The sequence below is a fragment of the Globicephala melas genome, chromosome 7 (genome assembly GCF_963455315.2).
Source record: "Globicephala melas chromosome 7, mGloMel1.2, whole genome shotgun sequence".
NCBI lineage: Eukaryota > Metazoa > Chordata > Mammalia > Artiodactyla > Delphinidae > Globicephala > Globicephala melas.
In genome coordinates, this window is record NC_083320.1 from 105,839,093 (window position 1) to 105,852,030 (window position 12,938).

The window sequence follows — 12,938 nt, forward strand, 5'->3', positions numbered from 1 at the left end:
GGCTCTACTCTTCACAAGGGAAGATAGTTATAGCAGGGCATCACAGAAGAAGATAGTTATAGCAGGACATCACAGAAGAACTGTCTGAGTGGTGAGTATCGGAGCCCTTCAGAGCAATAACACAGCTCTCTTCCACAAACACAGGCAGACACACAGGTGTGTGGCCAAGGACACGCACTGTCACAGAGGCTGTTGGTGCTCATATTCCTTGGACTTCACCACTTCAGTACAAGAACAAGATCTTAGAAGCTGAGTTAAGATGGAAATTCCTGTTCAAATTATTTGTGGGGTAGTGATCTCTGGAGACAGGTTAAGCTGGAAGGCGGCAGGTCGTGGAGGAAGCCAGCAAGATATATGGTTTCAACAGAAGTGTAGCTTCCTTCGGATGCCAAGGGAAAGCTCTGGACCACAGATTGCACCATGAATATCGGTCTGCCTTGAAGCACTGGGAACCACAATCTGAACCTTGTATCCACCCATCACTGGTAGTGATGGGGACGGAAAGTGGTAGCTTCCCAGGCAAAAACGCTTCTGTTTGGTCAAGGGCCAATCTCTGGAGGAGGGAACAGATAGCTCTAGTTGTCAGCCAGCATGCAGCTGGGGGCACCTCCATCTGCTAAAGGGGATCAGAGTGGAGCCCTAAGGATGTCCCCAACAGAACCAGTGTCAACCCCAATAATTACACTTTCACTTTTCTGCCTTCTTATTTTTTTAAATTGGAGTATAGTTGATTTACAATGTTGTGTCAGTTTCAGGTGTACAGCAAAGTGATTCAGTTACACATATATCCACTCTTTTTTAGATTATTTTCCCATATAGGTCATTACAGAGCATTGAATAGAGTTCCCTGTGCTATACAGTAGATCCTTATTAGTTATCTGTTTTATATACAGTAGTGTGTATATGTAAATCCCAATCTCCCAATTTATCCCTCACCCCCTTAACCCCTGGTAACCATAAATTTGTTTTCTACACCTGTAACTCTATTTCTGTTTTGTAGATAAGTTCATTTGTACCCTTTTTTTAGACTCCACATATAAGTGATATCATATGATATTTGTCTTTCTCTGTCTGACTTACTTCACTCAGTATGACAATCTCTAGGTTCATCCATGTTGCTGCAAAGGGCATTATTTCATTCCTTTTTAAGGCTGAGTAATATTCCATTGTATATATGTACCACATCTTTTTTATCCATTTATCTGTTGATGGACATTTTAGGTTGCTTCCATGTCCTGGTTATTGTAAATAGTGCTGTAATGAACATTAGGGTGCATGTATCTTTTTTTTTGCATGTATTTTTTTGAATTGTGGTTTTCTCCAGATATATGCCCAGGAGTGGGATTGCTGGATAATATGGTAGCTCTATTTTTGGTGTTCTAAGGAACCCCCATACTGTTCTCTATAGTGGCTGTACCAATTTACATTCCCACCAGCGGTATAGGAGGTTCTCTTTTCTCCATTCCTCTCCAGGATTTATTGTTTGTAGATTTTTTTGATAATGGCCATTCTGACTGGTGTGAGATGATACCTCTTTGTAGTTTTTTTTTTTTTTTTTTTTGCGGTACGCAGGCCTCCCACCGCTGCGGCCTCTCCCGTAGCGGAGCACAGGCTCCGGACGCGCAGGCTCAGCGGCCATGGTTCACGGGCCCAGCCGCTCCACGGCATGTGGGATCTTCCCGGACCGGGACACGAACCTGCGTCCCCTGCATCGGCAGGCGGACTCTCAACCACTGCGCCACCAGGGAAGCCCCTCTTTGTAGTTTTGATTTGCATTTCTCTAATAATTAGTGATATTGAGCAACTCATCATATATTTTTTGGTCATCTCCATGTCTTCCTATACACCAACAATGAAACATCAGAAAGAGAAATTAAGGAAACAATCCCATTTACCATTGCAACAAAAAGAATGAGACACCTAGGAATAAACCTACCTAATGAGGAAAAACACCTGTACTCAGAAAACTATAAGATACTGATGAAAGAAATCAAAGATGACACAAACAGATGGAGACATATACCATGTTCTTGGATTGGAAGAATCAATATTGTCAAAATGACTATACTACACAAAGCAATCTGCAGATTCAGTGCAATCCCTATCAAATTACCAATGGCAGTTTTCACAGAATTAGAAAAAAATATTTACAATTTGTATGGAAACACAAAAGACCCTAAAGAGCCAAAGCAATCTTGAGAGAAACCAAAACCAAAACCAAAACCAAAAACAGAGTGAGAGTGGAGGAATCAGGCTCCCTGACTTCAGGCTCCACTACAAAGCTACAGATATGAAAACCGTATGGTACTGGCACAAAAACAGAAATATAGATCAATGGAAGAGGATAGAAAGTCCAGAGATAAACCCACACACCTATTGTTACCTAATCTATGACAAAGGAAGCAAGAATATACAATGGAGAAAAGACAGTCTCTTCAATAAGTGGTGCTGGGAAAACTGGACAGCTACATGTAAAAGAAGGAAATTAGAACACTCCCTAACACCATACACAAAAATAAACTCAAAATGGATTAAAGACCTAAATTTAAGTCCAGATACTCTAAAACTCTTAGAGGAAAACATAGGCAGAACACTCTGTGACATAAATCACAGCAAGATCTCTTTTGATCCACCTCCTAGAGAAATGGAAATAAAAACAAAAATAAACAAATGGGACCTAATGAAACTTAAAAGCTTCTGCACAGCAAAATAAACCATAAACAAATTGAAAAGACAACCCTCAGAATGGGAGAAAGTATTTGCAAATAGAGTGACCAACGAGGGATTAATCTCCAAAATATACAAACAGCTCATGCAGCTCAATATCAAAAAACCTAACAACCCAATCAAAAAATGGGCTGAAGATTTCAATAGACTTTTCTCCAAAGAAGACATACAGATGGACTTCTCTGTGTTCTTGGCTTTCTCTCTGTGCCTTAGACACTGCCGTGCACTCCAGCCGCCTTCAATCAAAAGTTGACCCCAGTGTCCTCCTGCTCTGTTGGAACAACCCAAAGTGCATTCTGCACCAGTGAGACTGAGCTCACCCACAGGGCTGCCTGGCTTGCCGATGCACCATGGATTGGATGCCCTTTCTTCCCTGCCTCATCTCCATTCCCCTCACCTTGCTTCCTGCGGTCAGTTTCCAAATGAACTACTTCCACGGAAATCCCTGTCTCCTAATTGACCTCTGGGGAGCCCAAACTAAGTCGTCCACAGAGAGTGCTGCTGTCCCCCACCCTCACCAGGCATTCCTCCTGAGGCAGCCTTAATCATGATAACTGGGTCTCATTTGGATCCAAATTCTCACTCCTTTACATAAATCTCCTCTCATGATTCTCTTTTTTTTCCTGCAACCTGGCCTCACTGGGGCCACTCCACATCTTCCTACAGTTTTTTACCTGTTTGAAACCCATAGGGTGTTTGGTCAAGTTCCCACTTACTTTTCCACCAGGAGGCTCCCTAGTCCCTAAATAAATGTGCAGATAGAAGTGTAGGAGCCCTGGCCAGGGCCATCCAGCAACATCTAGGTCCTACCCCACATGCCCAGGGGAAAAGTGTGATGCGTAGTGTTCCAGACAGTAACCTCCCAGTCTCAGAAGTCCTTTCCCAGCCACAGGTCCTGTTATACATTGATGATAACCACACACTGAGTGAAGGTGCAGGAAGCTACCAGCATGTTTGTGAATGTTGTTTTCACTCTTATCCACACATCAAGTAATATATTTATGGGGGAGTCTCTCTGCCCTACTCATTATCATCACTGGGTAGTTTTGTCCCTGAAAAATCTCCAACCTTGGCTTACAGAGGCCCCAAATGTTTAATAATTAATGGTGCAGCTAGTCATCCAGTCTAACCTCCCAGTCATTTGTGAGAATGTGCTTGTAGCTTTTTAAGGCCTCGTGTAAATGCAGGGGGGAAGCACACATCTTGGAAACCCATTCTCTGCAGGGTTTACTTTACGATTTTTGTTGTTGTTGTTGTTTTTTAAATGGCCAGGCTGAGTGTGCTTAAAACAGATTAGGCTTAACAATGCTAGGTGTATGTGATTATCTTAGCTCTTGTTGATCTTGTACTAAATTAACTCTCTTTTTTAGAATGATAGTTGTCAAATATCACTTAGCAAAGACCTGTATATAATCTGTTTTGTGCCCATTTCCAGTGTGTAACATCAATCAAGTTTCATTTCCCTTTCTGAGTTAGAAGTGGAAGTCAGTGTAGAAATTGAGGAATTTCTGCCTTATCTACAAGTTTTCCTGTTTCATGAGCAGAGCCTACTGAGCCTACCTGAGCATGTGAAGTTAGGTATAAGCCCTATGGTATACGGGGTTGAGCAGGGCGAGGGTCTCTTGTCTTACTTGGAGTTCTCCATAAGAGTAACTACCTGCTTGCTTAAGACCTTGGTCCATGTTGAAACCTCAGGCAGGGACGAGAAATCTACAGAACTGGGTTGGAAAACAGTCTCTCCCTATAATCCGGATAAACTAGGTGACCCTTAAACCTGGTTTATTCTCTAGTAAATGGAAGTTAAAAATACTATTGCAGGGACTTCCCTGGTGGTGCAGTGGTTTAGAATCCGCCTGTCAATGCAGGGACACGGGTTCGAGCCCTGGTCGGGGAAGATCCCACATGCCACGGAGCAACTAAGCCCATGCACCACGACTGCTGAGCCCACGTGCCACAACTACTGAAGCCCATGCGCCTAGAACCTGTGCTCTGCAACAAAGAAGCCAACGCAATGAGAAGCCCGTGCACCGCAACAAAGAGTAGCCCCCACTGGCCACAACTAGAGCCCACATGCAGCAACAAAGACCCAATGCAGTCAAAAATAAATAAATTTATAAAAAAATAAAATAAAATGAAAAAAAATTACCATTGCTGATTGCTATGAGAATCAAGTGAGACCTGAAAAAGAGGTGAAGTGTGAATTATGTTTCTAGAGAGAATTGCTATTATAAAAAATAAGGAAGAAGGCGAGCATGCTCTGTCCATGCTGTTGAGAGGCCCCACAGCTGCGTGGTTAAGAAATGGGGCTCGGAGTCCCAGTTGTCTGGGTTTGAATCCCCTGTTCTGTCACTGACCCCTTGTGTGATCTCAGAAAAGCTGACCAACAATTCTGGCCTCAGTTTTTCCTTCTGCCAAATGGAACAATGATAATAATACCAATCATGAAGAGCTTCCGGGATGATGAGTGAGTCCACGTCTGCCAAGTGTCTGGGGCAGTGCCGTGTACTGAGCAAGGACAATCCAACTGCTAGCGAGTATTGTGAGTGAATGAACACTCCAAGGGCGTGTAGAATAGGGGTGCTGAGAAGAAGGAAAAGGGTTAACTGGGAGCAAAAAGAAGTGTCCAATCAAGAGCAAAGAGGGGTATTTCTGAATTCACAAATTTTTAGATTTCCTGGGAAATTGTAAGTTTGACTTTAAGTTTCCACCTGTGCTTAGGGGTGGGTGATTGGGGATCAAATTGGAGAAGACTGTCCATCTTTAGATCCAGAGGTGGTTTCATGCTGCTTTTTTGTTTGTTTGTTTATAATCATCAAGAATAGCATGTTGGATTTAAGCTAACCTGGACCATGAAACAAATCAAGAATTCAACTCTTCTTAGTAAAATAGTATAACTGAAACTTTAGACGCTATTTTCTCCAGTGTTTCCTAAACCACTCAGCATGTCATGAGCACCTTTCTCAAGATACAGATTTCCAGGTTTAGGCCCCTGCATAAGTTAGCAAGGAGTGGGCCAAGGAATCTGTCATCTTCACAGGCACTCCAGGTGTTTTCTGATGATTGAACACATCTGAGAATCTCATCTAACCTGACCTCAGAGGCAGAGCTGGGTCTAGAACCAAGGCTCTTGATTCTCAGTCCCATCTTTTTCCCCAAAGTGAATTCACACAGCATGTAGGGTATGATGTTTGGGCTGTGCTAAGAATAAACTAAGTTATAGCCTGCAAATCATTCTAGACCCCCTGTTCTAGATGCTATCAAAACCTAAGGTGGGGTTACTTTTCCCTTAAAATTATAATTTTCCTTTAAATTTCCATTAAATTCCTTTTGATTCAAACTGTAGGGTTTATGGGAATTGTAGTTCATGATTATTTATATCGCAGTCACAATTACAGAGACCACTGCCTTAGTTAACACCTGTAACTTGCCAAACGCAAGTACCTGTGTGTATGTTACACCTCGATCTAGATAACAATTCAGAAACAGAAAGCTAATGTGGGCACTGTGTGTCTTAAAAACAACTGCAAATAGTATCTTCAGGCTACTCTCATAATTTGTGAAAACACACTTATTGTTTGGTGGAAGGAGTAAAATGTTTGCCGTAGCAACCATGGCAAACTTGGATGTCTTGCCTATTAGCTGTAATGCTGGGAACACCATCAACAGGGAAAAAGTCCTTGGCAATTGTCACGCAGACAGTGCCCCTCCATTTTAAGAGCTTAGGCTGAAGCTCCTGGGTTTGGAAAATTCTTAATTTGATGTGTTAATGAATGCTAACATCAGCAATTTCATTTTTGTTAATTTTGGGGTGGGGTTAATAAACTAAGGTTTTTTACTGTGGGCAAAAGTGTGATGTGATTTTCTTTAGACAGACTTGAAGAAATATTTTTAGCAATAACTTTTTGTTTTGTTTTGGTTTGGTTTGGTTTGGGTCAGTCTCCTGTGATTTTATTCTTTGCAAGGAGGTTGGAAAAGTTCCTTGTTATTTTATTTCCTTTCTTCCATCATTAACATAAGTTCTTATCATATGTAAATATGATAAGAATAATTAGAATAAATGAAAGAAAAACTCTAAAGCATGACTAAGGAGTCTAGTTGTGGACAATAGGAGGGTAAAGAGAAATAGTTAAGGTTTGAGGATTTTCATTTCAAAAACTGTGATGATCACACAAAGAGTTCTATATTATACCACCAAATGTCAAATCGCTACATATATTCTTTATGCAATAAGCCATGTAAAAATGGGTCTCAGTTTATAAAAGAAAGACATGCTGATAATAGAAGATGTTACATGCAAAGAGCATAAAAGAATAAAATCACTCATACTTTCATCACTCAGAAGAAATCACCATACACATTTCTTTTCTATCATGTTTTAATATTGTTGAAGTCATATAGTTTACACAGCCTTGCTTTTTTTCACTTAAGAAGCAAGAGGTCTCATGAAATGGGCAGGAGAAATTAAGTGGAAATCAAAAGTAGGTTCAGAACAATTTTAGATTTCTTGGAAATGTCATATCTCCTCCTTCTTGGACCTCCCTGCCAGTTTTGAGAAGTTGGGAGAGGGTAGAATAGATTGGGAACCGTGGACATATTGGTGAAGACAGGGTTCATTGATTAAAAAAGTACTTGTGGGGCTTCCCTGGTGGCGTAGTGGTTAAGAGTCCACCTGCCGATGCAGGGGACACGGGTTCGTGCCCCGGTCCGTGAGGATCCCACATGCCGTGGAGCGGCTGGACCCATGAGCCATGGCCGCTGAGCCTGTGCGTCCGGAGCCTGTGCTCCGCAATGAGAGAGGCCACAACAGTGAGAAGCCCGCATACCGCCAAAAAAAAAAAAAAAAGTACTTGTGGGCCTAGCAGCTCAGAATCTCTGCTCAAATATCTCCTCCCAGTCCTTTTCCCCCTTCTTGATTTTCTGGTTTTTAGAAACCTTTTTTCTGTTACATAAGAGTCTCAAATAGCTGTGCTAGCATCCTGAGTTCCAGGTGTTCTACACTTTCTGGACCTCAGTTTCCCCAACTATAATATGGACATTATTCTATTTACTCTACCGGGTACTTTGTATGTATTAAGGTAGGTTAAACTGCAGTATCAAATAGATTTCACTACACAATAGCTTAAACAAAATAAGTCTTTAGTTCTCATTCATATTGTAGTTTACACGTGATGATGCTGGAATCTGGCATCTTTCCATGCTGAGGTTCTGCCGTCTTCTAGGTCCTTGTTGGCTGCATCCATCAGTGGTGAAAGGGGAAAGCAAGTGCGGAAGAGACCCGATGGCCAGCAGGTGGCACATCTTCCCACTCACATTTTTCTTGGAGAGAATTTGTCCATAGGGCCACAACTCGAAAGGTACTGAGAGCTGAAAAGTGTAGTTAAGCCATGCACTCTCTGCAGTCCTATTACTACAGAAGGAAGAGAGAACAGATATTAGTGAATACAAGCAGCACTGGGTATGCATGTCTTGCAAAACACTTAATAAAGGACATTCCATGGTAGGGGATGAGCATATTTCTCTTTCTTTCCTTGCATTTGAATCTTGTCAGGGAAGTGAAAACAAAATGTTGTCAAACAAAAGTACTGTTGCCAAAATTCAGCCTCTGTATACGAGTGCCGGACTGAATCTCGGAGACAGACATTTGGGTGAAGTAGAAAGAGACAGCTTTATCACAGGGCAGCAAGGAAGGAGTCCAGGGCAGCTAGCGCTTAAAGGACCCGAACCCCCGAAAGTTTTCAGGGAAATGTTTTTAGTTTTTAATTTTTTTTGCGGTACGCGGGCCTCTCACTGCTGTGGCCTCTCACGTTGCGGAGCACAGGCTCCGGACGCGCAGGCTCAGCGGCCATGGCTCACGGGCCCAGCCGCTCCACGTCATGTGGGATCCTCCCTGACCGGGGCACGAACCCATGTCCCCTGCATCGGCAGGCGGACTCTCAACCACTGCGCCACCAGGGAAGCCCCAGGGAAATGTTTTTAAAGACAGGGTGAGGGAGGGGGGTTGTGGGGAGTGTGATCAGCTCGTGGACATTCTTCTGATTGGCTGGTGGTGAGGTCATTGGGAGTCAGCATCATCAACCTTCTGGTTCCAACAGGTCTGGGGTCTATGTGCTTATGGGCAGCATTCAGTTAACTTCTCCCACTTGTTGGGGGCTTCAGTATCTGCAAAACAGCTCAAAGGACATGGCTCAGAATAGTATCTACAGTCCTTGAGGAGGAACTAAAGTCCTTGACTTTGTTTAATGGCTAAAGTGTTATTATTTGTCTTGCTTGACTATTTTCCTTTATGCGTTTTCTGATTTCTCTGATTAAATTTATTCTTTGACTAAAGTTTTTCTACAGACAAAAGGCAGGCAGAGGACATTTGTGGTGGTCTATTCTGGGAAGCCCTCATAGTGTCCTACTCGGCTACAGTACTAGCTATTTATTGGGATGAAATCGATGAATGTGCCTTATGGCCAGAGTAGGGCCCATCTCATGTTCTCTGCTCCCTTTGCCCACTCCCAGATGATGACAAGCTATCTCTGCAGTGGGCAGCCAGTGGGGACTCAGAAAGTTCTCAGTACCAAGGAGGGGTCAAGTTGAGTCCTCCCGAGATGGCAAGAATGTAAACTGGGACATCACTAAAAGGATTTTCAGTGGCACAAGTTGAAATCAAAAGGGACTTATTGGTTAACGTCTCTAAATTAAAAATCCAATGAATCACCCAACCTGATGCCCTGAGCAAGGTTCTTAACAAAAGGGCTACTTTCTTTCTTTTTTTAATTGAAGTATAGTTGATTTACAACATTGTGTTAGCTTCAGGTGTACAGCACAGAAGTTATTCATAATATATATCTCAGTTATACATAATACATATCTATTTTTTTTCAGATTCTTTTCCCTTATAGGTTATCACAAAATGTTGAGTGTAGTTCCCTGTGCCATACAGTAGGTCCTTGTTGGTTATCTGTTTTATGTATACTAGCGTGTATGTTACTCCCAAACTCCTGTTTTATCCCTCCCCCACCTTTCCCCTTTGGTAACCATAAGTTTGCTTTCTATGTCTGTGGGTCTATTTTTGCTTTGTATGTATGTGGATTTGTAGCATTTTTTTTTAGATTCCACATATAAGTGGTATCATATGGCATTTGTCTTTCTCTGTCTGACTTATTTCACTTAGTATGATAATCTCTAGGTCCATCCATGTTACTGCAAATGGCATTATTTCATTATTTTCTATGGCTGACAAATATTCCATTGTGTATATATACCACATCTTGTTTATCCATTCATCTCTCCTTGGACCCTTAGGTTGCTTCCATATCTTGGAAGCTATTGCAAATAGTGCTGCTATGAATATTGGGGTGCACCCATGGCATACACATTCTACAATAGGTCCCACTCAGGATTCAGATGTCTTGTGGACCCTTGAGTCAGGATATATAAGAATAAATACGGACCTCTTTATACCCATGGGAAATGAAAACAGAAAACTTAGGCCACAAGTCTTCCAAAGAAGCAAGAGTTCATATTGATCTTCTGCAAAGTTCCAATGTGTCAAATAATAAAATTCTGGGGCTCAAAGGCTTTGGTCACATATCAGAATGTTGCTGTGTGTCAAACATATAGAATCACAAGGAGACCCAGGGATGGGGCCCTCTTATGTCTCTCTGAGATGTTGCATGTGCTGTTTCCTTGGCCTGGGTTGGTCTCTCCAACTTTCTCTCTGTCTCACTTTGTTTGCTGGGGAAACAGCTTTCAGCTCCACTGTCACTGTCTCTAGGGCTTTCTGATCACCTACATAGGCATTCTGTCATCTGTTCTCATATTGAACCTTGTGTTCACCTCTCTGAAGGCTCTCTTTCACATCACATTACACATTTCTGTGTGTGTGTGTCTCTCTCTTCAGTATCGAGCAACCTCCTGGTGCTCAGTGAGCATCTGTTGAATGAGTGAACACTAACCTCTCAAAGGCATAGTCAGCGATCGTGTATCTTTGCATCCACAGCAAAATTCTGGTCCACAGCAGGTTCACAGCACGTATTTAGAAAGAGCTAAAGATCAGAGAAAAGAAAGGGAGGAATGGAAGAAGAAAGCAAAGAAGGAAGGAAGGAAAGACCAGTCAGGAAGAGGGTATAAGGCATGTTAAAGGTTAAAGTTGTAAAAAACTTAAAGAATAGGTGACATCTCATTAGGAATCCAGAAGATGAAAACTGTAATAACTGAGAAAAGAGAGGATGAATGATAGAGGAAACAGAATTTGAGATGAATATTAAACCATGAAAGGGAATTTGATGGAGGAGGAGAAGGAAAATTGGGTCTAGAATGTTCATTGCAGCACTATTCACAACAGGCAAGACATGGAAACAACCTAAATGTCCACCGACAGATGAACGGATAAAGAAAATGTGGCCTATATATACAGTGGAATATTACTCAGCCATAAAAAGAATGAAATAATGCCCTTTGTGGCAACATAGATGGACCTAGAGATGATCATACTAAGTGAAGTAAGTCAGACAAAGACAAATATCCTAAGATATCACTTACATGTGGAATCTAAAATACGATACAAATGAACTTATTTACCAAGCAGAAATAGACTCACAGACATAGAAAACAAACTCATGGTTACCAAAGGCGAAACATGGGGGGAGGAGGGATAAATCAGGAGGTTGGGATTAACATACAAGCACTACTATATATAAGATAGATAACCAACAAGGGCCTACTGTATACCACAGGGAACTCTACTCAACATTCTGTGATAACCCATATGAGAAAAGAATCTGAAAAAAAGTGGATATATGCATATGTATAACTGAATCACTTTGCCATACACCTGAAACCAACATGACATTGTAAATCAACTCTACTCCAATAAAATTTTAAAAAAGAAATACCAGGAGTTTATGAAGAGAGGCAGACATATTTTGGTTACAGACACCTTAGCTGAACACTGTTTTGTTTTGTTTTTTCTTCCTCTGTGAGCGGTGACAGTCGCAGCTCTGTGAGATGTTGCTGCAACTCTCTCTCTCTGATCCTCTTCCAGGAACTGGCGGTTGGTCCCCAGCAGATTCCAATGCTCAGCAGTGGCTCCAGATGGACCTGGGCAACAGAGTGGAGATTACAGCAGTGGCCACGCAGGGAAGATACGGAAGCTCTGACTGGGTGACGAGCTACAGCCTGATGTTCAGTGACACAGGACGCAACTGGAAACAGTACAAGCAAGAAGACAGCATCTGGGTAGGACAAATTTTCTCATCAGCTGAATAAAACTGAGATGCCCTCATGATAGCCAGTGAACGTTTCTGTCATTTTCCTCTATCTAGATTGCCGGTAGCTTGATAACTGTTGTGTACCCATTCAGAAATAATTAGATGATATCTAGGTCCTATCTGCAGCATGACGCCAGTTCCTAGGGAAATGAGGATGTCTGTTGCAAAGAGTTTAGTGTTTTCCTCCTTTTCTGGTAACTTGGGGATTTCACTGACTGGGCCTTAGTTCTTTCAGGGATAAAAAGAGAACTACAACATGGAAGTCAGATCATTGACAAGAATGTATTGGTTGACTGAGTATGTGTTTATTAAATATTTACGTATTTTTTTAACATCTTTATTGGGGTATAATTGCTTTACAGTGGCTTGTTAGTTTCTGCTTTATAACAAAGTGAATCAGCTACGCATATACGTATATCCCCATATCTCTTCTCTCTTGCGTCTCCCTCCCACCCTCCCTATCCCACCCCTCTAGGTGGTCACAAAGCACCAAGCTGATCTTCCTGTGCTATGTGGCTGCTTCCCACTAACTATCTATTTTACATTTAGTACATACATAACTGAGCTAATTACATCATGACAAGGTATGTAAAGTGCCTGGTACATAATAAGTAAATATTTAGTAGTGTATATATGTAAATATTTACTTATTATGTACCAGTCACTTTACATACCTTGTCATAATACAATTAGCTCAGTTCTGTACCTCGACCAAAGTTGCCCAGTTGATACACCTTGGTCTGGTAATCCACAGCCTGGTCTGACTTTAAAGTCATTGTGTTCACCTGCCTATCCAAGTTTTAAAAACAATTAAAAGTGTTAAAAATACAAAACAAATATAGAATTTAGAATGATTCTGCCTTTATAAACAATCTGCAGCTTGGAAGTAAAAGACAGTTTGGTCCAGGTTATGGAAAAGAAAACCCTGTGCCTTCCACAACACTGGACCCAAGC

The 12,938-nt window shown here is 41.7% G+C and overlaps 1 protein-coding gene across 1 annotated transcript in view; it reads left to right on the plus strand.

Annotated features, from left to right (window-relative positions):
* Positions 1-12,938, plus strand: part of CNTNAP5 (contactin associated protein family member 5) — an 886,651-nt gene that overhangs the window by 226,646 nt on the left and 647,067 nt on the right. The window contains exon 3 of the mRNA XM_030840366.2: positions 11,759-11,952. Coding sequence (XP_030696226.2) covers positions 11,759-11,952 — 194 coding nt within the window. The remainder of the gene's footprint in view (positions 1-11,758; positions 11,953-12,938) is intronic.